General features: G+C 42.5%; 1 protein-coding gene across 3 annotated transcripts; it reads left to right on the forward strand.

The window, feature by feature from the left end:
• Position 1: 1 nt before the first annotated feature.
• Positions 2-14,336, forward strand: ZNF239 (zinc finger protein 239). 3 transcript variants are annotated; one of them, XM_010854498.1, is made up of 5 exons: positions 2-30; positions 821-861; positions 4,172-4,297; positions 8,184-8,317; positions 8,421-14,336. In XM_010854498.1, exon 5 carries the CDS (start codon positions 10,561-10,563, stop codon positions 11,773-11,775), a length of 1,215 nt encoding a protein of 404 aa, XP_010852800.1. In that variant the 5' UTR covers positions 2-30; positions 821-861; positions 4,172-4,297; positions 8,184-8,317; positions 8,421-10,560; the 3' UTR covers positions 11,776-14,336. The 3 variants fall into 3 exon arrangements, with proteins under 3 accessions (XP_010852800.1, XP_010852799.1, XP_010852801.1); XM_010854497.1 differs by having other exon boundaries at positions 10,295-14,336; XM_010854499.1 differs by lacking the exon at positions 4,172-4,297 and having other exon boundaries at positions 3-30; positions 10,295-14,336.
• Positions 14,337-22,000: the final 7,664 nt, after the last annotated feature.

Genomic DNA, 22,000 nt, shown 5'->3' on the forward strand with positions numbered 1-22,000 from the left:
TTGGCGTTTGAGTCGTGGGAGTGTCGCCGGGTGAGGCTCTGGGCTGCGGGGGCTCGGAAGCCTGGCGGGTGGCCGTGGGAGGGCGCGCGTCCTGGCGGAGGTGCGATCAAGGGCCGCACGTGTGTCCGCGCGCCGCGGCCGGCGCTGCGTTCCCCAGACATAGCGGTGATCAACTGAGACCAGGCGGACCCAAGCGCTGAGCCGGCAGTGGCTCCGAGGGGCCCTCCTCTCTACTGCCTGAGCTTCGGCCTTGGCTGGCCTGGGAGCTTCGCAGTTGGCCACACCGGCCTTTTACACGCCGATGACTGGCCTTATTCGAAGGAGGTTTTCGGTGGACGTTAGGAGACCGAGAGGGGCTCCTGTGAGGGACCAACCCTCCCGTCCCCACAGTCCTGCCTTCGCTGAAAAGAGATTGCGTCAGAGCCCCTGCATCCCCGATAGAGTCACTTTCAGGCGTCTCGAGCAGCTGAAATATCTCCGAGAGGCGACACATTCATCCGGAGAGCTTGCTCTAACTAGAACTTCAGGGCAATGGCTGGGGAAGTAGGCACATCTTAGAACTGCTGGGGGCAGTGGGATTTTCTTATTTTCATGGGTTTGCGAGGGAGGCTTGGGCTATTTGATCCAGAGCCCGGTGGAGAGAGGTGAGGGAGGCGCAGCGTGAAGAGACAGCGAAAGCATCCCAGGAGAGGGTGTGTAAAGGCAACAGGACCTGATAACGTTTTTCCCCCGGCAGTCTTGCTGGACTGGCTAGTCTGTGTCCAGCAAAGTGGACCTGATTTTCACGGCGTTTTCGCTTCCCTTAACTCCACTTTTCCAGGAATCTGTCCTTCCTGAAAGGAGAAAATGACCAAGTTCCAGGTGAGTTGGGGTTTCTCTTCTCTGAGAATGGAAATATCCTTTCTTTTTTGGGAAGGACATCAGCATTAACTGAGTGTGTATCTGGTGTCAGGTCCTGTCTTGGTTCTGGTTTTTTTTTTTTTTTTTACTTTGTCGGACTTCAGCGTGAGACATACAGTGTTTATCAATGTGAGTATAGGAACATTAAGACACTAAGAGCATATAGCTATCAAATGATGTCACTGGGGCCTGCACAATCTGCTGACTTTAAATGCTACCGCTGTTTTCACTGAACTACCCTGCCTCCTTTGATTCACTCCTCGGAGGACTGGGCTATGCTCTTTTATTGAAAGACTCAACACAGCATGTTTGGTCCAATCTCTGGAAGCATGCCTTTTCCTGCCAGACATTTCTCTGACATTGACAGTCATCCAAAGCTGTTACATATTCAATCTAGTGCTAAGTGGTCTCAGGAAAGCAAATAGAATTATAAACTGCGGTGCTTTTCTTCATGAGCATGTGATGTGTGTGGAAAAAAGTATGCACATTAACAATAATCATTTATTAAACTTGAGTTAAAGACATGAGAAAATGTGTTACATAACAGCTTAGTAATTACCATGTCACTCCCAGAAATCCTCCTCAGCCAGGCTGTGCATCAGATTATCTGTGGTGTTCTTTAAAAATTAAAGGTTCCTAAGCAACATTCCCCTAGACCACCTGAAAGGAGAATTTCACTTCTTTTTTCTCTCTGATCTTTGTACAACCCAAAGATTTATTGCATTTATTGTGAAGTATTTCTCTGCATACTTGATGTGAGCATCACTAAGGTAGATAGGATGGGTTGTTCATCTTTTGAGTTCTGCTTGTTTTGTTCCCTTTATCAACGTATCTACATTTTAATTGGTACAATGAATTGTTGAATTACCATGTAGGCTTTTTAAAAAAGCTTGTCATTTGTCTGCACAAAACCACTTCTAGAAAGCTACCTCAAGACTGACAGTATCGTAGAGTGTTTGAAAAGGAAGGGATTAACCAGCCACCAGGGAAGCCCCTCTTAGCTCTCTGCCTTGGTGCCATCATCTTACAGAGGAGAGCTCTAATTCTGAGGGAGCAGAATTCTTGTGTTTTATTGCAGAGAACAGCAAAGTCAGAAGTCAACCCCATGTTTTCTAACTTCATGCTGTTTCTTCTCTGTAACTAAACAGGTCATCACACCAGGAGTTATTTGAATAAAATATCAGGCTGGGTTTTTTTTTTTAATATTAGATGATTTTTAAAAAATTGAAGTATAGTTGATTTACAGTGTTTCAGGCATGGATTTTAGGGGGGCGGGGGCGGAAAAATGAACTAATTCTTAACAGCACCACCAGCAAGACCATCTTTTTGGTTGGCAAAAACCATCCTCACATCCACATCCATAGAAAGGTACCATGAGTTCTTATAAAAATCAGTTTCTTTAGAGGACAGTAAGCTGCCTCAAAGTATTGAAAGCATGATATTTGTGTCTTGAATATAATTGAGAACTTCAGCAAAGATTGACATAAGAACCTGTTCTCTTTTTTTTTTTTTTCCTTCTATCTCTTCCCTAATGATTATGCACTGTGATGAAGTTGGGGATTGCTAGAACAGTGACATTTTGAGATCTTGGCATATGTTAATAATTTTTTTAATTTAAAGAAAGGACTTCATTCCCTCAGTACTTACTGTTTTCTGTATACCAGACATTGTCCTTGATTCTGCTGAAAGGTACGAGTCCCATTTAACCCTTCTCTTCCTCTGTGACTTTGAATGAGTCACTTTGCAGTTATGAACCTTAGTTTTCTCATCTGTAAATTGAGTGCCGAGTTGGATGATCTCGAGATTTCTCTTTTACTTGTATCATTTCATGATTTTAATTGTGAATTTATAAATAAATATTTGTCATTTAGATTTTGAGTCAGGTGTGCTGTTTGCTGAGGATTTAAAGATTAGTTGAGTGTGGTCACAGAAGCCAGGTGAAATGTAAGGGGGGAAGGACGCAGGCTGAGCTTGAAGAATTGACAGGACCCCAGTCTGTAAAGCCTTGCAGGCCAGAATGAACAGTCTGGATTTTATTCCATGTGCATGGAAAAGCCTTTGCAGAGTTTCATGCCGTGCGTGGTACGTGTTGTAAAAGGTCACCCTCTGCTGTGTGGAAGATTCATCGTGTGTGGGCAGACAGATTTAGGAGGCTGGTGTAGGTGGCAAGTTAACGGCAGCTGGGACTTGTAATGGTAATAGTGCAAGCTGGAGAGAAGTGGGTGGCTTCAGATATGCTTTAAAGTCAGAGTTGAGATGACTTGGTGATGAATAAAATGTGAGGAAGTGAGAAGAAAATCAAAAGGACTTCTGGGATTTGGGCTTGAGCAGTTTAGTAGGTTGTGCGGCACTTGGGGGACAACAAGGGAAGAGCAGATACTGATGGAGATTGTGGGAGCAAGAATTCTGTTGGGGTGACTTACCTGGTGGTCCAGTGGTTAAGACTCCGAACTGCCAAAGCAGGGGGCATAGGTTTGATCCCATGTCAGGGAAATAAGATCCCTACAGGCTATGCGGCACAGCCAAAAGATTAAAAAAAAAAAAAATTCTGTTGGGGCTTGATATGTTTTAAGTGCCTTTTAGACATCCGAGTGTAGATGGGAAGTTTGAGCCTGGAATTGAGAAGAAAGGTTAGGACTAGAGATAAATGTTTGGGAATACCTAAGGAGGGTGTTCTATGGTTGTGGGTAAATGTGTTATTTTATATTTTCTAGGAATGTTCGACTACTTAGTTTAGAAGAAGAAAGGACATACGATTTATATGACTAGGGGAAAAATTGATCTCAGAAGTATACTTTGGCTGAGAGGAAAAAGGAAGGAGTAAAGGATGATGATCTTGGTAAAATAGATGTGAGGGAGGAAGAAGAGAAGAAAAAATAGGAAGATGTTTTTAAGGTGTGCATTTTGAGATAATATTTCAAAAACAGAGTGATCCAAATAGTGAAATGGCCCTAATTGTGGTTCCTGAGTTTGAAATGAGGCAAAGATCATTGGCATTAAAGAGATTAAGAAATTTGAGGTTAGCATGTTGAGTAAATTGTTCTCCTTAGTGTTAAGGCTATCAGGATGATAGTAGGAACGGGGCAAAAGGACAGCCCAGCAAGGAAATGAGAAAGGAAAGGTTCTCCATCCAAACTAGACTGAGATCAGCCTGAACTACACACTTCCTCTGTATTCTTCTCCCCTCTTCCAGTGCTCCCAACCGCACCTTCCTTCTGGGGCATTTGTTCAGATGGTTGTCAGTTGAGGAGGAATGTGCTTAATGTTTTAGGAACAGGTAGCATTCAAGGACGCCTCTGTGGACTTCACCAAGAAAGAGTGGGGTTGCTGGACTCTATTGAGAGGAAGCTGCACAGAGCTGTGATGCTGGAGAACTACAGCCACTTGGTCTCAGTGGGTAAGAACATGAACTTGAACACCAATGCCCTGGAGTCTCTGTTTCTTCAGATTTAAATATCGATGGGGCCCCAGCAGCTATAGTTGAGGAATCACTTTCTTAATTTCTTTTTGGCAGAAAAGGATGTTTTTGATTATTCTAAGCAGCTAAAGAACTTTGTGTGTGTATGCTCAGTCATGTCCAGCTTTTTGTGACCCCATGGACTGTAGCTCGCCAGGCTCCTCTGTCCATGGAATTTTCCAGGCAAGAATACTGGAGTGGGTTGCCATTTCCTGCCCTAAGGGATCTTCCTGACCGAGGGGTCCAACCCATGTCTCTGGCATCTCCTGCACTGGCAGGTGAGCTCTTCATCACTGTGCCACCTGGAAGACCCTAAAGAGCTTTACTTGGTGAGAACTGGAGAATGGTAGCCTTACGTGGAGAATTGTCCAAGAAACCGTATGTGGTCCGTCCTTTATAAGCCAGTTTGAGACTGCTTTTTTTTTTTGCACAGTCACCCACACCTGTGTGTCTCAGATGTGCTCTCTCAGTTGGAGCAAGTTGAGGATTATAGTATAATGGAGAATTCTCCATGCCCATTACCTTTAGTTGCTGGTGTAGAGCCTCTAAACCTGCCCCTCGCTTTCAGAGCCTTTCAAGCTCTACTTTTACTACAGAGCATTATTCTCTGCTGCCCCATGGTCGACCTCCTTTCCAGCTAAGCCTGTTTTCCTGAGGTCTCCATGCTTCCTTGCTCTGGGGCCCTTGATTACCATGCTCTGGTTTCTTGTGAATTCTGTCTGTTAAGATTTTATTTCAAGTAATTTACCTGTGTGAGATCTTCGACCACCCCCCATTCAATCTCCTTCTCTTTTCCTTTTTTTTTTGTTAATTTTGTCTATCTTTGGCTGTGCTGGGTCTTCATTGCTGCGTGCCAGCTTTTCTCTAGTTGCAGGGAGCAGGACTACTCTTCGTTGCGGTGAGTAGGCTGCTCATTGCCGTGGCTCCTCTTGTCGTGGAGCACAGCCCCTAGAGCACGTGGGCTTCCGTAGTTGAGGCACGCGGGCTCCTGGGTTGTGGTGCATGGCTTAGTTGCTCCATGGCATGTGGGATCTTCCTGGACCAGTGATCAAACCTATATCACCTGCATTGGCAGGCAGATTAATATCCAGTGTACCAAACAGGGAGGTCCTCGATCTCCTTCTTTTCTCGGAACTTTCAATTTATATCTCACAGGCTCATACCTGATTACACATTTTTTGTATACTTTTATTTTAACGATTAGATCTGCAAGTCTGATTGATTTTCTTTGGTTCCAGCCAGGTTTCTGGAGGGAAGGCAACGTATCTAATACTCCACTGCTTTATGTACACGTGTGTGTGTGAGTCACTCAGTCGAGTCCGACTCTGCAACCCCGTGCACTATAGCTCTCCAGGCTCCTCTGCCCATGGAATTCTCCAGGCAAGAATACTGGAGTGGGTTGCCATTCCCTTCTCCAGAGTATCTTCCCAACCCAGGGATTGAACCCAGGTCTCCCACATTGCAGGCAGATTCTTTACAGTCTGAGACAGCAGGGAATCAAGATTTAAAAACTGACTGCTGTGGAGTTTAGCAGCAAAGAACTATGTCTTATAGTCTTGTAAAAGAGACATTATAGTAAACACAGCGTGTTACTGTGAATTCATTAAGTCCTGTGAAGGATGGAGAATTGTGTTCTGAGAGGATGAGGGCATGGGATGGGACAAGAATGATACATGTATTGCTGAGAGGTTCGGGGAAGCCTCTGCAGTGGTGTTTAAACTGAGACCTAAAGCATTAGTGGGCATTAAACAGGTGACTGGGTAGGGGGAGAATATTCCAGGCAAGAGAGTAGTTCATGAGGAGACCCAGACACCTAAAAGAAGGAGTGTGGCTAGAACACAGGAAGCGTCTGGGAAGAATAGAGTGGGGGTTGGTTCATTCGTGGCATTGACGGCATTGGTAAAAAAATGTGAATTTGTGTTGAGTTCAGTGGGAAGCCATTGGGACAATACAATGGTATGAACTTATTTACCCAGTATCACTGGGACTGCTTGATAAGAGACTGGTGTGCAGAGAGGCAAAAGTAAAGGTGGGGCCTCTACTTGGAATTCTGATCATTTGCTGTCACAAGCTGTCTGCAGTGAATAAACCTTGTGCAAGTAGCGCTCACAACTGTGCCAAGAAATCTGAAGAATAAAACCGCCGAGCTGGACTGCTGAGCGCAGAGATTTGTGGTTTTGAGACATAATTGTTAAAATGTCCTTCTTGAGGGGTGATACCAGTTTACATTCACAAGCAACATGTGTCAGTGGGCTTTGGGTTTTTAACCAGTGTTAACAGGTAGTTTTAGTTTTAATTTATTATATTATGATATACTGCTATTTTTTCAGCTTATCAATATTTTATATTTTGTATTGACTTCATTATTTCCCCCAACATGCCCATCATCCCGAGAGTTTATGTCAGAGTCACATCAGTGATTAATACTTACATTGCTTTGACTTCATAACTCTTGTTCCTGCAGAGTCAAATAGTATACATAGATTACAGTTCTGCTTTTTGTTTTTTCCTACAACTAATTTTTGCTTTTCAAAATATATTTATTTGAGGTTTTTCCCTTTCCATTCTGTTTCTAGAGCATTTTGGTTGATTTGGTTAATTACTGTTTTCTTTTATATATCAACAGTTGATTCAGCTTATCTATTTTACTGATTTCTTAATGCTCACTGCTATTTCTTATATGTCATCTTTTTCTTAATTTAAAAATTTTTACCACAGTACACTGCTGAATAATTGTTTCAGTAATTTTTTAAATCCTTCCTTACCTGAAAAAGTGTCTAGCCAGTCTACTGATTGACTTGGGTATGAGATAGAAGGCTAATTTTATGGTCAGTTTATTTCCTAAATTAGAAGATATTGCTCGTTTATCTTCAGGTATACAATACTGCTATTCTGTAGTTCACTGTCAATATAATTCTCATTTGTATTTGCACATAACTTGGCTTTTCTGTCTAGATGCATTTAGCATTTTCTGGGTTTCAGGGGGGTTTTTTTGAGTTTTTTTTGTTTTGTTGAAGTCCTGAGGTTTCACAATTTTTAACATTTAGTGAGCCCTGACTCCTGAATTCTAAGAAAATTTTTTTCCCTGTTAATTCTTTGATCATTTCTTTCTCTTCATTCTACCTGCACTATATTCATCGAACTCGCACAAGGTAGGCTTTCGTCATCCATCTGTCTACCTTTACTTTGCGTTCCTTGAGTGCCCCTCAGTCTTCATTTTAGGTGGATATTCGTTTAGCTATTTGACCCATCTAGATTGCAGACCTTAGAATCAGGCTGCCTGACAGTAGCTATGACACAAATTACTCGATCATTTTAACCGTGGTTCTTCCAGTGCAGAGTGAGTGTCCTAATAGTTTTTCTCACGTAGGACCATGCATCTGCTGTCTGAGTGCTCCAAATGAGGACAGTAAATCTTAAATGCTGGATGGCATCCCCAACTCAATGGACATGAGTTTAAGCAAACTCTGGGAGATAGTGAAGGACAGGGAAGCCTGGCGTGCTGTGGTCCTTGGGTTGTAAAGAGACAGATACAACTCAGTGTCTGAACAACAAGTCTCAAATATTATGATTATCATTGTTTTCAACCTTTTTATTAATTTAGAAAAATTCTAATTATTCTTTATAGCAGTGTGTTTATATTTTATTATTAGGTCGTAGTTTTTTAGATGTGATATTCCCTCAGATTTCTCTGGGTTTTCATTATGAACCTTTTAAATTCTGTTACCTCTGTTTACTGTGTCATGAGTTTGCGCCTCTCTTTATTGACATGAGTTTCTACCTTTCTTGTTTGTTTCCTTATGTTTCTTGTCTCTTTTTTCAAAAGTCCTATGTTCGCAGCATGATCCTGGAGTGCACCACCCTACTGATGCTCAGCCCTTTCCTGGTGCACGTGTGTTCAGCTCTCAGGGGACACCTCTGCTGACTGGGCTTGGCATGAATCTAGTAAGAATCCAGATGGTGAGTTATGATGTAGACCCTTTTTTTGAGATTGCCTCTTAAGGCCAGTATGTTATCTGGGACATTAGAAATGCCCAACATGATATAATAAACCTATTTCCAGAACAAACCTCTCTTACTTCAGAATAGTTGATTCTGAGCTTGGAATTTTAATTTCTCGGACTTCTTCAGATGTTCTCGGACTTCTTCAGATGTTCTCCTACTTCTTCAGGAGCCTTTTTCTGTACGTAATTTGAGCTGTGCATTTGTTTTTTGTTTGTTTGTTTCTCCATTAGACCTCATCCATCTGCACTCTATCACAAGGAGTTCCCTAGCGATTTTATTCTAGTAATGGCAGTCTGTCTTTTTCCAAGACCATTGTGGATTTTCTTATTTTGGTCGTTTCAGTGTAATATAAGGATCTTCACCCTAATTGTTTTGATTAACATACATACTACAGATCTTCCTTAACTTCTAGTTGGGTTATATCCCCATAAATTCATTGTAAATGGAAAAATACTTTTAAGTCAAAAATGCCTTTAATACACCTAATCTGCTGAACATCGTAAATTAGCTTAACCTGCCTTAATTATGCTCAGAACACTGACACTGGCCTAAAGTTGAGCAAAAGCACCTAACACAAAGCCTGTTGTATAATAGTGCTGAAGGCCTCGTGCAGTTCATTGAATGCTGCACTGGAAGTGAAAGACCATGGCTGTGAGCATGCTGTTTGGAGCTGCAGCTGCGGCCATTGCCCAGCATCACGAGGGAGGTTTGTCCAGCATATTGCTAGCCCAGGAGAGGGTCAGAATTCAAAGGCATATCACTGTCACACCACCATAAAGTCGACAGTTTGTAAGTGACGCCGTCGTCAGTTGGGGCCCATCTGTAGTAAGTCTGTAATCTGTATCCCAGCACAGCTCTCTCCCACGAGCTCCAGACCCACGTTCCACTTACTGAGCAGAATATTCCACCAGCACCACAAATTAAAAAGTGAGATTCCGAGTTTGTTTTCGGTCCCCTTCCCTACTCTAGCCTTGGAGATTAAGATCCCCTGTCTTATGAGATAGTAGCCCATACCTCGTCACTCATTCAAGGGACTTGAGGGTCATGCGTTGGGGCCTGCTTTCCCTTTTGAGTTTAGTCAGTTGTCATGTGATTTAGAACAAATCTCTCCCTTTCTGTCCGTAACCATCCTCCTCATCACACTCCTGATTTGCTACAGCAGCTCTCTCTCCACCTTAAAGTCTTGCTCATTTATGATGGTATTTATAATCACAGAGTCAGGCATTTCACTCACAACTGTAATCCTTAATAGCTTTACATCTCTGGGGGGATCTCTAGCTACACACCGAGCCCTTTGTTCTGGCCCTTGTCTTTCTCTCCAGGCGTAGTCTTTCCACTGTTAACCTGTTTTATTTCCTTCACAAGAAACTACTTATACTTTTCCAGAACATGTCATATTTTCTCTCCACATTCCACTTTTTTTCCCCTTACATTTGCTCCTAGAAATCTTCCCCAAGGTTTGAGCCAACTGCCCTTCCTTCTGTGTCCCCATGACTAACTGTGCATGCATCTATATAGAAGCACTTACATGGCATTACTGTTGACCTATTTGTCTTTCTTCCCAGTAGATTCTAGCTTATCAAGCAAAAGGATTTGTATTTTCTTCTTTGTATCCCAAACACTTATTAAAGTCAAGTACTTCATTTTATTTTCATTGACATTTAATTGATAAAATGGAATAAATGTTAATTGTGGGATAACAAGGATGTGGGATTCATAGCCTTCTACAAGGCTAGGGTACAAATGCTTTTATTGGCAGTACTTAAAAGCAGAGACAAGATTTCTGTTTTGTGTACCCAAGGCCTCTCCCTTCCTGACATTAACCCAAAGGACATGAGTAAAGGACAAGACTGAACTTTTTGCTAGTTACCTTAGGCAGCTCTGAAATCTTGAAATTTTGTTTGTTATCACTGAATTCCCTTTGTTTCCTAGGAGACTTGAATGAAAATTTTGTGGAAAATGAAGATAAAGTACTTATGTTATCTATTACCTCTAGAGCCTTCCTGCTGGCAAATTTTGGAAGAGGTGGCTTAGTACAGTAACGAGGAGTCAGAATTAAATTGTGAATATTCACAGGGAGGTGTAAGTAACCCTGAACTGGATCTTTCTACTTGTCAGAAGTGGAGAAAAGTATCTTCTAATATTTCCAGGAACCACAGGCAGTGTGGTGACTCTTCAGAGTGATGATTTAGAAAAACATGGAGAGTGAAGACTATTCATCTTTGAAAGTCCCAATCCAGATGGCCACCCAGGACTCCTCATTCTGTAAGAAAGAGCCCCAGGATCCTCAGGAAAGCAAAAGTCTGTTTGTAACTGAAGAAAGCACTGAGAGGAAACTGACAGGGGCAAAAAGTCCTCCCATCGAGCATTGTTCAGAGAACCTTCAAGATAAACTTGTGGCTGATGTAAAAGAAGTAGTCTTGCCATTGCTCAAAGGGGAGACAGTCTGCCATACTGGCCAGTTGAAAGAATCCTTGGAGCCCTTTGACTACAACCACAAAGATGTTTGTGGTTGGAAATCTCGGGTGGCCAGTCATCATTATCAGAGAGCTCATACAGAGGAGAAGCCCTGTAGCCATCAAGACTGTGGGAAAACATGTACCGCCAGCCCAGGTGGTCACCCTGGTGAGAAAATCCGCCCTTCACAGAAAGTATTCAAATGTAGTCAGTGTGGCAGGGACTTCAGGGAGCGCTCAGATCTAGTCCTTCATCAGAGGGACCACACTGAAGAAAAGCCCTACAGATGTGATCAGTGTGGGAAGGGCTTCACAAGGAGCTCAAGTCTCCTCATCCACCGTGAAGTCCACGCAGATGAGAAGCCTTATAAGTGCGATAAGTGTGGAAAGGGCTTCACCAGGAGTTCAAGTCTGCTCATTCATCACTCAGTCCACACAGGTGAGAAGCCTTATAAATGCGACAAGTGCGGGAAGGGCTTTACTCAGAGCTCCAAACTGCACATCCACCAGCGAGTGCACACTGGCGAGAAGCCCTACGAGTGTGGGGAGTGCGGCATGAGCTTCAGTCAGCGCTCCAACCTGCACATCCACCAGCGCATCCACACAGGGGAGAGGCCCTACAAGTGTGGGGAGTGTGGAAAGGGCTTCAGTCAGAGCTCAAACCTTCACATCCACCGCTGTTCACACACAGGGGAGAAGCCTTACCAGTGCTACGACTGCGGGAAGGGCTTCAGCCAGAGCTCAGACCTCCGCATCCACCTGAGAGTCCACACTGGGGAGAAGCCCTATCACTGTGGCAAGTGTGGGAAGGGCTTCAGCCAGAGCTCCAAACTCCTCATCCACCAGAGAGTCCACACTGGAGAGAAGCCCTACGAGTGCAACAAATGTGGGAAGGGCTTCAGCCAGAGCTCCAACCTCCACATCCACCAGCGGGTCCACAGGAAAGATCCCCATTAAATGAGGTCTTCAATCACATGCTCTTACTTCAAAGACTTCAGTATTTCTAACATCACTCTTACTTTCACAGTCTCAGGATATAGTAAGAGTTATTCAGATATGTTCCCTCACTGAAAGTCATTCACTCAAGGTATTTAAGTACCAAGCACTTTGTTATGCTACACAGTGAATTGATTGTTCTTGTTGCTTAGATGGGCAGAGCGAAAACGTCTGTACTTTGTCATTCACCCAGTGTTACTAGAGCTACATATCCTACCCAGCATTTCTAAGTGCAAGAAGCTTATATTTGTCTAAGCAGAACACATTGACTTTGTTCACACTCGCTGAGAATCTGGGACTTTGGCTTTCTCTTCAAATCGTGTGCCTTGTGTTTTTCATATTTCCTTCCAGTCCTGAGTAGCCCTCTTTAAACTATGATTGCACAATATGTTTTAATATTTGCTATAACCCCCAAAAGTCATTTGCTTTGACAGCATTGTTACTGAGCCACACTTGGGTCTTCTTGGCCAAGCAGAGTAAAGCCAATCTACTGACACTGGGTTGTAAAGGAAGTGCACCATTTATTGCAGGGCACCAAAGGAGTCCAAGCAGCTGGTGCTCATCAGACCCAAACTGATGGCTTTCAGAGAAACATAAGGTGAGGAACAGGGGACTGTGGGGTGCATGATCAGCTCATGGACATTCTTCTCATTGGTTGATGGTGAGGCAATTAAGAGTCAATATCATCAACCTTCTGTTTCTAACCCATCTGGGGTCTGCTTGCTTATGGGCAGCAAACAACTTCTTGCATCTGGTGGCAGTTTCAGTATCTGCAAAACAGCTCAAAGGACATGGCTCAGAATATTATCTATATTCTAGAGGAATTACAGGTCCTTGCTTCACTTAATGGCTAAACGATTATTGTTTGTTTTGCTTGGCTTTTTCCCTTTCTTTCTGTATTTTCTCTCTTCTCTGATTAAATTTACGCTCTGGAACTTGAGGAAGGCTTGGAGAGTATGTTTTGAGACGACAAGGCTTAAAATATGCACTCTATCATACATAATTCAATTGGGGTGTGGAGCTAGGATACCTCAGAGGGTTAAGGATCATCTCCTAGAAGGTAAAACAATAAGCTTGTAAAATAGTTGAGAGAAAATTGTTTTTTAGTGAATACATAAGTAAAGCAGAAGTTAACTATACAGTGAACTAATTGCAACCCTGATTTTCTAAACAGTGATTCCCCAAGTGAGGCTTAAGAGGCTCCCTAGTCACCTATAGTTTAGCTACTCACCAGTGACTAGAATCTACATGAAAAAATGGTGGGGGATATAGATGCAGTATTTATTACCTTGAGGAGCTGGGGTTATAACTGGTACATCCTGATCAAAGTTAACCTGAAACAGTTAACTGGACATGGATAACAGGAAAGTGACATGTTAAATTTAGAGGAAATGTAGCTAATGTCTAATAAGAAATGGAGGACTTGCTTTCCTTCAAGAGGCAATCCCAGAATATTTGACTCCAACTCAAAGGAGCCCACATAGAATGATTAGGGTAGTGACTGAGCATCTGTGCTTTGGCATTGCATAATACCCTCACTAGTTTGGATACCATAAGATGGTATCACAACTGATGTGATTCTGCTTTGGTGAGTGCTAGAATTATGAATCCCTCCCAGTTCCTCCTGGCCTCATAAGATTATATGTGAACATCTCTTCTGGATTTGACTCTTATTTGTCACATGTGTCTTCTAATTGGCTGATATATATACTCTGTTTGGGACTTAGAGCCAAATATGATCATAAGAATCCATGTGTAGTGAGTCCAGAGAGTAGATCTATGACTCCTGAGAGCAGATCTAAAGTCCAAGTCTCAAATGATTATAAACTAGCCTGTTTTCCAAGTCTCCTTTTATACATACCTTAATTTAGCAATGTTTTTAACTCTGTTTAGCTTTTATTGTTCTCTTTTAAGCATTAGCTTTCTTAAAAAATTGAAATGTGGTCAGAGTCCTTGGGAAGCATTTTGCTGATTGTGGTAAGGAAGTTTGGAGGGAAAGTCAGAAAAACGAACTTGTGCATGAAAATGCAGGAAAAGGAGCCTTCCTGATGGCTCAGTGATAGAGAATCCACCTGCCAATGCAGGAGACATAAATTCAATCCCTGATCTGAAAATATCCCACATGGCTTGGACCAACTAAGCCTGTGCTCTAGAGCCCAGGAGCCCCAGCTACTGAGCCCACAACTGCTGAAGCCTGCATGCCCTATTGCCTGTGTTCTGCAACAAGAGAAGCCACAGCAAATGACGAACCTTCGAACTGCAACCAAAGAGTAGCCTCTACTCACTGCAACTAGAGAAAAGCCCACACAGCAATGAAGACCCAGCACAGCCAAAAGTAAAGAAAATTATTTTAAAAAGAAAATGCAGGAAGAACAGGGCATGTCTCACATTTCATGAAGTCCTAAAGATGCCATAGATTGACAAAGAGAAAACACTTTGTTAATTTTTAAGACATCTCAACTTCAGACATGTGAAAATGGAAAAAAAAAAAAAAAAAAACGTGTTGCAAAATGGTTCTTTTTCAGAATTCAAGGGTTGTCCTAAGATTGGTCCTTTACTGGTACCTGAACAAAGACCTTTGGAAAATCTCAATAATTGTATTTGATTGATAATTCCATCACAAATTTGGCAAAGAATCTAGGTTACAGATTAAATTCTTAAAATTCTTACCTACTCAGTAGGTGCTTTTACTTTCTATATGGATTGTTTAAGATCTTAAGTTCAAAATACTGGTGAATATATGATCACTACTTGCAGTTACACTTCTAAATTATAATCTTTTAAACCACTGACAGCCAGAGTTAGGGGATAAAAAGAAACGGGGTACTTCCCTGGTGATCCAGTGGTTAAGAATCTGCCCACCAGTGCAGGGGACAGGGTTTGATCCCTGGTCTGGGAAGATTCCACATGCCGAGGGGCAGTTAAGCGTGCATACCGCAACTACTGAAGTCCACTCTCAAGCCTTTGCCCCGCAACAAGAAAAGCCACCATGATGAGAAGCCCCCTCACCGCAACTAGAGAAAGACTGTGCAGCAACAGAGACCCAGCACAGCCAGAGAGAAAGAAATTTGGAAGTTCACATTCGCAGCTTCATGACCTTTCTTGCTGTACTTTCATTGGCAAAAGAGAGTCATGACTGAGTATGAAGGCAAAGTAGGTAATGAGAGCCAGGGAAAGTCCAAAGCAACATGCCTAAAGTAGTTGTGAGAGTAAAACTGGCATTGGAGTGGTACCTGAGAGTAGGTGATACTGACAAGCAGCTTCAAGACATAGAGCTGGGCAAAGCTAATACATAGGGAGTGTGCGGCAGCTGATTCCAGCCGCTACAGAAATCATTCAGGGTTTGGTCAGCTAAGCAAAAGGGTAAGGGGAAAGGACTAGAAAATTTGCTGTTGAACATCTCTCTTAACAGCATTAAAATGCTATAAATTACAAAACCACAGCAATGAAGTGAACAAGAGAAAAACCACCAGTAAATAGGAGGTCTCAATAAAAAACTGAAATATGAAAGACAACTATTGTATCAGAGCAGAAGCAGGGCCATTTATATGGCTTACATTAAGGACAAAAAGGAACCAGTTTGGCTGCAGGCTCAGAAATACGTAATACTATGAGCATGAGACATGAAAGGGAAAGCAGTGAACTTAATGTTGTATTCGGGACAGTCCCCTCATTCCAAACACACATGTCCTCCTCCCCTAACCCATGTGCACTGTCAACCAGCAAAAGATGAGAAATTTCTTCTCTGTAGAAATCAAATGGCCCTTAGGGACAGACCTGCATTCTACTTTTGTGAGTCCAACAGAAAAACAGTTATCTTCTAGTTCCAATACATTTATAACAGAGCTTCAAAATGCATGAAATAAAAACAAAATTGAAATAGCTGTAGGCAAATTATCAATCTCAACACTTGGTAATTGATAGCACAAATGGACAGAAAGCCAGTTAGGATATACAAGATTATCGACCAACTTGACTAACATTTAGAATACTCCAACAACAGCGTGATACATGTTCTTTCCAGTGTACGTGTTAGGGGCGAAAACCGTTGCAAACAACTTAAAAGGACGGAAATCATACAAGATACACTCTGACCAGAATAGAACTTAATTAGAAATGGCTAACAGAAAGATATAGAGTCACCAAACGTTTAAGTTAATGACTCCTAAATAAGCCATGGGATAAAGAGAAAATAACAATGAAAATCTGAAAATATTTTGAATTATAACAATGTGTGGGGTGTGGCTAAAGTAGCATAAAATTTTATTAATGATGCCAATAAATCTAACACTTGGTTGAAATAGAAAAAGTTGTTGAAAGGTATAAACTACCAAAGCTCACTCAAGAAGAAAGAGAAAACTGAATAGCCCTATTAAACTAATATTTGTAGCTGACAGCCTTCCCACACAAAGTACAGGCCAGATGGTACAAGTGAATTCTGCCAAACATTTATGGAAGACATAGTAACAATCTCTATGAACTCTTCTAGGAATAAACCCATTCCAACTTACTTTAGGAGCCAACATTGCCTACATACCAAAGCCAAAGAGATCTGTAAGACCAGTCTTGCATCCCCTAGAAACCCGAACTGACTGAATTCTCCTTCAACACAAAGTGCTGCTTCCAGGAGGAGCAATTGCAGGCAGCTGGTTGCACCCATTTCCCATAGTCACTGAAAGATTGTTTACTGTAATACCTACAGGAAGATTAGGAAAGAAACTTTTTTAGGATTACTGTCTCATGAGGAATTAGCATGATGATTTCTTTAAGGGCCAACACAAATCATGTGACAATATTTGCATTTTTGCTACGACTATGAGAAAACGCAGACAAACTGGGTCAACAATAGCACAGAGTAGTAACAGCATAGAACCTGCGTATTTCTGCATATTACTTCATCCTGGTGCTGATGTGTTCCTGTATGTTATCCTTGAAGTTGGCTTTCATCTATTTCTGTATTTCCATTCTAACTTACTAACCCTATAAAGTCTCATATAAGACACTAAACGAAGGAGGAAAAGAATAACTCACTTTAGATCTGTTATTTTCTGTGGGATCAAGGAGACTACATGTAGAGAACAAGAGTGGGGCTGGAGGAGAAAGAATAGATCACAAGAGATCTGATCTGCCTTGCGTTTCCCGGTTCTCTTACCTATACGCTCCGTACACTAGCTAGATGAAATGTCCTCCTTAGAAACATCTTTTGGTCCTTAACTACCTTGGCAGTAGTTTCTCAGTCTTTTGATAGAAACTAAGTTTGACTTAACTGTGTCTGAAAATCTGACTACTGGCTAGGCTGCTAAGAATGGGATGACCTGAACATTCATCCTCTGGGGCTGAGTTTTCTTCATCTTTCGTGCTAGGCAGAAACAAGTAATCCAGGAAGCTCTTTCCTTCACTCACTTCCTGTGTCTGTGAAGTGAGGATGAAGGAAGCACACACAGCTCTCAGTGCTCCATGTGATAAGGGGCATGTTGTGAGGCCTCCTCAGGAACTGGAAAGAGTGGAGAATCTGAAATAAGTCAAAGGCTTTTAAGAATGTCTGAGAGAACATTTTCTTAGTGGTAGGTGGTATATCTTTCCCCATACTATGCTCTCTCAAACCCTCAATAATGTAATGTCCTAGGCAAATTTGCCCCTTGCCTCAGCCCAGTTCATCTCTCCTCTCCAGTTCAAACAAGTTGTCACAGTCTGAAGGGAGGCTTGCAGAACACAAGGGTTACTTTGTGCTATCAGTTGTGCAAATCTAGGATCTGCTCTTTCTTGGCCTTGTTCCTCATGGGTTCTGTGGTCCTGGTGGGAAGTCTCCACTCAGATGAGCCACTTTCCAGGTGAGATTCCTCTTAACCTTACAAGATTGGCTTTGTTCCTGGGAACCAGGAGCTGAACCTAAGGGACAAAATCATTTTAGTTGGAACCTACTTGAGGATTCCAACTTCCAGAGCCCCCAAATCTCAGGTCGGTCTTTCAATAAATTCAAATCAGGACTTCTGAAAACACAAAGGCTGGACACATCAGGCCAGGCCCATAACTCATTATGAATTGTGACCCCAGAGCCCTTAAGGAACACCCAGAAACCCAGAAATACAAGTGTCCCGTGGTGAGAGTCCACGTTTTCCTGCAAGCTATGTCCTCTAGCTCAGTGCAGGGACGGATACAACGCTAGACTAAGCAGATGGTTTTGTGGCGAGGACACTAACGTACATGTGCATCCTAGCGCCGTCTCCCGCTGCCGGTGCGTTTTTGAGGCACTAGCTGGCCTCTCTGAATATTTCCTGGCCTATTAGAGTGGAAAAGGGAAGGCCTAAGCAGGCCCTCAGGCAAGCTCGACCTGCAGTTCGCACCGGCCACGCCCCAAGAGCGCTTCAGTCCCGCCGCACCGACTGAGGTGCGCCAGAGCGCCTGTCCGACTTGAAGGGCACTTCCACATCTGGCCTACAGGCGGTGTCCTGGCCACAAGCTGGCAGTGAGACCTAAACCGTGGATCAGAGTAGGGACGGGGATGTGAGGTGGCTGTTCCTCCAGCTGAGATCCTGACGTAGGTGGAAGAAATGATGGGAGAAGAGACCTAGAACACAAAGTTTGAAAACCTGTTGACAAGAGGGCTTCTCCCAGGAGGCACAGCAGTTCAGTGTGGTGGTGTTTGCAATTGTAGTAATCATGATAAAATATGATGCCAGCTTCTCAGAATTACTTGGGAGAAATGGAATACTGCCTGCCATATCAGTAAACAAAGGACGTCATAGTCATCCGTGGTTGTGGCCACCTTTAAGCATTAATTGGTGAGCCCTAAGGGAACGCAGGAACTTAAGATACTAAGAAGAGGTGGCAAGAATATACAGAAGAACTGTATAAAAAAGATCTTCACGACCAAGATAATCACGATGGTGTGATCACTCACCTAGAGCCAGACATCCTGGAATGTGAAGTCAAGTGGGCCTTAGAAAGCATCACTACGAACAAAGCTAGTGGAGGTGATGGAATTCCAGTGGAGCTATTTCAAATCCTGAAAGATGATGCTGTGAAAGTGCTGCAGTCAATATACCAGCAAATTTGGAAAACTCAGCAGTGGCCACAGGACTGGAAAAGGTCAGTTTTCATTCCAATCCCAAAGAAAGGCAATGCCAATGAATGCTCAAACTACCGCACAATTGCACTTATCTCACATGCTAGTAAAGTAATGCTCAAAATTCTCCAAGCCAGGCTTCAGCAATACATGAACCGTGGACTTCCAGATGTTCAAGCTGGTTTTAGAAAGGCAGAGGAACCAGAGATCAAATTGCCAACATCCACTGGATCATTGAAAAAGCAAGAGAGTTCCAGAAAAACATCTATTTCTGCTTTATTGACTATGCCAAAGCCTTTGACTGTGTGGATCACAATAAACTGTGGAAAATTCTGAAAGAGATGGGAATACCAGACCATCTGACGTGCCTCTTGAGAAACCTATATGCAGGTCAGGAAGCAACAGTTAGAACTGGACGTGGAACAACAGACTGGTTCCAAATAGGAAAAGGAGTATGTCAAGGCTGTATATTGTCACCCTGCTTATTTAACTTCTATGCAGAGTACATCATGAGAAACGCTAGGCTGGAAGAAGCACAAGCTGGAATCAAGATTGCCAGGAGAAATATCAATAACCTCAGATACGCAGGTGACACCACCCTCATGGCAGAAAGTGAAGAGGAACTCAAAAGCCTCTTGATGAAAGTGAAAGTGGAGAGTGAAAAAGTTGGCTTAAAGCTCAACAGTCAGAAAATTAAGATCATGGCATCTGGTCCCATCACTTCATGGCAAACAGATGGGGAAACAGTGGAAACAGTGTCAGACTTTATTTTTCTGGGCTCCAAAATCACTGCAGATGGTGACTGCAACCATGATATTAAAAGACACTCCTTGGAAGAAAAGTTATGACCAACCTAGATAGCATATTCAAAAGCAGAGACATTACTTTGCCAACAAAGGTCCATCTAGTCAAGGCTATGGTTTTTCCAGTGGTCATGTATGGATGTGATAGTTGGACTGTGAAGAAAGCTGAGCACTGAAGAATTGATGCTTTTGAACTGTGGTGTTGGAGAAGACTCTTGAGAGTCCCTTGGACTGCAAGGAGATCCAACCAGTCCATTCTAAAGCAGATCAGCCCTGGGTGTTCTTTGGAAGGAATGATGCTAAAGCTGAAACTCTGGTACTTTGGCCACCTCATGCGAAGAGTTGGCTCATTGGAAAAGACTCTGATGCTGGGAGGGATTGGGGGCAGGAGGAGAAGGGGACGACAGAGGATGAGATGGCTGGATGGCATCACCGACTGGATGGACATAAGTTTAAGTGAACTCCAGGAGTTGGTGATGGACAGGGAGGCCTGGTGTGCTGCATTCATGGGGTCGCAAAGAGTTGGACACGACTGAGCGACTGAACTGAAGGGAACTCAGAAAGGAAACAAGGAATACCCGCCTTCTGGCAGCCTTCAGATTGCAACCACACCCCACGGTGCGCCCTGAGGAAGCTCAGGATACTGGCCGATAGCCGAGGTGCGTATCAAAGGATTGGTTTGAGCCCAGACTCTTCTACCTTCCCAAGCGTAGAAAAGCGCTAAATTCCTTGCGATGTTTGGTTTTCCTTTAATTTACAATAATTTTGTATCACTCAGACTATCTGCCCTTTGTTGCAAAACCCCTGTATATCCTAGCTAACCCCCTCGCCTCCTTGGAGCAGTTTTCCCAAGGTTACTTGAGAGGCCGCCTCCCAGGCCTGAAGTCCTAAGAATGTTGTAAAAAACGACTCTCAGCTTTTAGGTTGTGCATTCTTTTTCGGTTGACATTGACAATACACAAAACTGTTCAAAGTGAAAATGCACAACTGAAAAAAGTATCATCTCTCCTAGGTAACATGCACAACCATTTCATGTTTTACTCAAATGGGATTTCCAAGCCATAAGAATTTCAGTAAGCAATATAAACATTTTCTTGGTCAATATATTTCCCAATATATTTAAAATTGTCCAAATATTTCAACAATTTCAAACAGAAAATTTAGAAGATTCAGTGAGTAGGCATACTTCATCTGGAATCAACAGACGTTAGTATCTTTCTATGGCTTTATCTAGATGTGTCTTTACTTGTGATGAAACTTGAGCCCTAAATGTGTCATCCTGGATCTTCTAAGGACATACTTTTACATAATCACAATACCATTATCCCACCTATAAAATTTAACCATAAAAAACATCTAATACAAAGTCCATATTCTAAGTGCCTCATCCTAAGAGTGTCTTACAGAGGTTGTGTTAGGTTTTTGAAGCTGTCTTTTTTAAGCCAAGATTCAACAAACCCATGCATTATATAATACATAGTGGAGTGGACAAGATTCACTCATCAAGTACTAATTTTCCCATTGGAAAAAAGTGCAAAGAGGGTATTCCTTTGTTGTTTTTTTGTTTTTGGCTGTGCCAGGCAGAATGCAGGAGCCTAGTTCAGGTCAAGATCAAACCCATGCCCTGTGCAATGGAACTGTAGTCTTAACCACTGGACTGCCAGGAGGGTTCCAGAGAGAGAACGCTTAAAAATCATAGATCTACCCTCGCCCTCTCCCACAGAGTCCATCAGTGAAACATGTATAATATGATATGTGAAACAAATTGCCAGTCCAGGTTCGATGAATGATACAGGATGCTCAGGGCTGGTGCACTGGGATGACCCAGAGGGATGGTATGGGGAGGGAGGTGGGAGGAGGGTTCAGGATGGGGAACACGTGTACACCAGTGGCGGATTCATGTTGATGTATGGCAAAACCAATTTTATTACACTTACTATATTGTAAAGGAATTAGCCTCCAATTAAAATAAATTTATATTTAAAAAATCATAGAACTGCAAATAGGATAGAGAAGTTTTGATTTAATCTGCTCCATAGGTTGTAAGTATCCCAAGCTATTATCTATCAATCCAACTAAACAGTGCATCAGAATTAAATTTTATTAAAAACATGATTCTGTTCCAGAGTTACCAGTTTTTAGAAATGTTTTACAGCACAAGCATTACCACCACTCCTAAATGAATATTTGGGTTAGCTTATTTTTAAAAAAAATTTTTGGATTATAACAACACTGAATATTAAAATAGCAGTACAAGTCAGCAGATCATTTACAAAACTTTCAAAGCACATACACAACATATATAGGAAACTGACAC

Source organism: Bison bison, unplaced genomic scaffold (genome assembly GCF_000754665.1).
Source record: "Bison bison bison isolate TAMUID 2011002044 unplaced genomic scaffold, Bison_UMD1.0 scf7180017864341, whole genome shotgun sequence".
In the NCBI taxonomy this organism is placed as follows: Eukaryota; Metazoa; Chordata; class Mammalia; order Artiodactyla; family Bovidae; genus Bison; species Bison bison.

Coding starts and splice junctions, on each gene's coding strand:
- ZNF239 (XM_010854498.1), top strand. CDS start 10,561: ATGGAGAGTGAAGACTATTCATCTTTGAAAGTCCCAATCCAGATGGCC.